We start from the raw sequence: 3,195 nt of genomic DNA on the forward strand, positions 1-3,195 counted from the left end.
TCTGTAACTGAAGAGAAAATATCAGGCAAAGAATTGATTAAACTGTTTAGTTTTTAGACACCAATGAATTATTCAATGGTCCCTGAATATCCAGCCTCAGGATATTCTGTTGGACATTTTTCCCCTGAAGTCTTCCCACTATTATTAGCCCTACCAGCTTCTCTTGTTCTAGATATTTCCACTCACACATGCTTCAAGAAAGATAGCATATAGTTAACAACTAGTGAGATATGTATTTTTTGTATTCTATTTCATATGCATGTGAATTATGCTCAAGTAAGATTTAACTCAAAATGGTAATATTGAAATACTTGAATATATTTATTTTTCTTATCTTTTTCTTCTCAACCAGTGACTTCAGTTTAATGGAGTCATTAACTGAAGAACATGCATCAGAAAATTATATCCATCTGGAGACTAGAAGATACTGCCTGGAAGAGAGAACTCCATCAAAAGGGAATTCTTGCTACAAAGTTGTATCACATCAACGCACAAATCACTAAATTCATACACACACACATACACATCTTCTAATAAAAGCACCCAGATCCTTTTAATTCCCAGTTGCTCACTCTCTGCGATGTCTGTCATCAAAGCAGGATGAATAACAGCATCGTAACTGAGTTTATGATTCTGGGCCTCACCCAAAAGCCTGAACTGCAGAGAATTCTCTTCATTGCCTTTCTCTTCGTGTACCTTGTGGCCTTTCTTGGCAATGTGCTGATTGTCATTGCCATAATCTATAACCCCACCTTGCATACACCCATGCATGTTTTCCTTCTGGCGCTGGCTATTGTGGATAGCATCTGCACAACAAGCATTATACCAAAGATGCTGGGGACTATGCTAACATCAGCAAGGAGTATTTCCTACGGAAGCTGCATGTCCCAGCTCTTCTTCTTCACATGGTCCCTGGGGGCTGAGATGGTTCTCTTCACCACAATGGCCTATGACCGCTCTGTGGCCATCGGTTTCCCTCTTCACTACAGAACCATTATGAATGACCATATGTGTTTGGCCTTGCTCAGCATTACCATGGTGATTGCAGTAACCAATTCCTGGGTTCACACTGGTCTCATCCTGAGGCTGACCTTCTGTGGGCTAAACACCATTGACCACTTCTTCTGTGAGCTACCTCCACTGCTGCCTTTGTCCTGCAGCCCTATTAGAATCAGTGAGGTGATGGTATATGTTGCTGATATTACCCTGGCCATAGGTGACTTCACCCTCACCTGCATCTCCTATGGTTTTATCATTGCTGCCATTCTCCGCATCCGCACAGCAGAAGGCAAGAGGAAGGCTTTCTCAACATGCTCATCCCACCTCATAGTAGTGTCCCTTTACTACCCCCCTGTAATCTACACCTATATCCGCCCTGCTGCCAGCTACTCATTTGAAAGGGACAAGGTGATAGCTGCACTCTATACTCTTGAGACCCCAACATTAAACCCAATTGTGTATAGTTTCCGAAACAAGGAGATGCAGACAGGGATTCAGAAAGTCTTCACATTTCTGAAATCTTAGTGTTTTCAAAAGGGAATGTCAGCTCTGTACTCCAGAATCATCTCTTAGAACATCTCAGATTTTACTGATCATTTATAGATATTTCCTTCCCAAATTTCCATATTCCCTCTTAAGAGCAACAATGTTTCATTCCACCATGAATCACTGTCTTAGCTCCTGATTTCTAAAATGCACTTTCTTACCATTTCACTACTGATTTATACTTATCACTTTACATATTTCTAAAATACTTTCATGAAAACTTTCACAACTAATCACAGTAAATAAAGTGTTTCTTTCATTCCTATTCCCCAGCTTTCTCATTGTCTCCACAATTTTATATTTTTAATTTTAAGTGTCTGTAATGTAATGTACATACCTCCTCACATAAATAAATATCATGATATATATCCAAACATCTTTCTCAAAATATATACATTTTTCTCTTTCTTATATATGCATATACATAAACATTTGCCTGTAAGTACACATAAACATTAAATATATTAATATATTCACTAAGAAAGATTACTTCTAATATTATAAAATTAATCAGTCTGTGAATCAAATCATGTCTCTCATTTCTGTAACAAGAAAATACATTGCATTACTTTGAGACTTATTTGTGATGCAGGCAGTACAATATTCCCTTGAAATCAGTTATAATTAGTGTTCCACTGCAATACTTTTAAAATATTTTTTAAATATTTTGTCATTCTAATCTACTTCATGAAAAAAATAACCATATATTATTGTTGGCATTTTTATATAGCATGTAATAAGGAATCCTAAATAAATTAATACCTAGCAAACAAGAACAGAAAGATTCCTCTAATGCCTTCTAGCTGAAGACCATTTTGAGCTAACGTGTAAGGGAACAAGCTGGATTTATTACATGAGGAGACAGAACATCATGGGTTAGTAAGAGGATGCGAGAAAGGACTTATTTGGGATTTTTTGGGGGTACTTGATGAAAAATCACACAAACATGATTTTCTCTAGATTGGGTCAGAAAATGAGAGAAATTGATTTAGGAGGCATATAAAATAAACATTGTTAAGCTGTGATTGGTAAATAAGTAGCAATAGATCATATTAACTAGGAGAAGAAGATACCTATCATTTCTGAGGTTTGGACTGCATTCTTATCTTCATCTGTGCTCAGATATGTCAATGGAGTAGACTTGTTTCTATCTTGCTCTATCATAGTGACATTTTCTGATGCTGATGTTCCGTGTGTGTGTGTCTGTCTGTGTGTTTCATGATAATTAGCAAGACATCATGGCTTACCTGTTTAGCTAGACAAGCTGGGTAGACATTAGTCAGAGGCTGTTTTTCTTTCTTTCTTTCTTTCTTTCTTTCTTTCTTTCTTTCTATTTCTTTAAAATTAAGCTCATAGATGACTGTGTTCATTATTTTCTCTTCCTTATTAAAGAGAGCCACATGGAAGCCAAATACACAAATTAATTCCTTTAGAAAGACAAATATAAAACAATTGCCTGAGAGTGTTCCTTTTTATGAAATTAGGGGGTTATAAGCATGTTTTGAAAAAAGTTAGACAGTCATTTGAAACATTCAAATGTATTTTCATTCTGAATTTTTATTTTAATTGGAAATTTTTAAAAGGAAACTAATTCTGGACTCCCTTCTCTCAGAATTTGTTGCACTGTTGCTCCTATATTATTCTTGTTTA

The 3,195-nt window shown here is 36.1% G+C and overlaps 1 protein-coding gene across 1 annotated transcript; it reads left to right on the forward strand.

The window, feature by feature from the left end:
• Positions 1 to 600: 600 nt before the first annotated feature.
• On the forward strand, positions 601 to 1,524 carry LOC116627919 (olfactory receptor 13G1). Its single transcript, XM_032397897.1, has one exon. The coding sequence runs from the start codon at positions 601 to 603 to the stop codon at positions 1,522 to 1,524; it is 924 nt and encodes a 307-aa protein (XP_032253788.1).
• Positions 1,525 to 3,195: the final 1,671 nt, after the last annotated feature.

Source organism: Phoca vitulina, unplaced genomic scaffold (genome assembly GCF_004348235.1).
Source record: "Phoca vitulina isolate PV1807 unplaced genomic scaffold, GSC_HSeal_1.0 scaffold106, whole genome shotgun sequence".
Classification (NCBI taxonomy): Eukaryota; Metazoa; Chordata; class Mammalia; order Carnivora; family Phocidae; genus Phoca; species Phoca vitulina.

Bases quoted from the DNA above. Each gene is read 5' to 3' on its own strand.
- LOC116627919 (XM_032397897.1), top strand. From the start codon at position 601: ATGAATAACAGCATCGTAACTGAGTTTATGATTCTGGGCCTCACCCAA.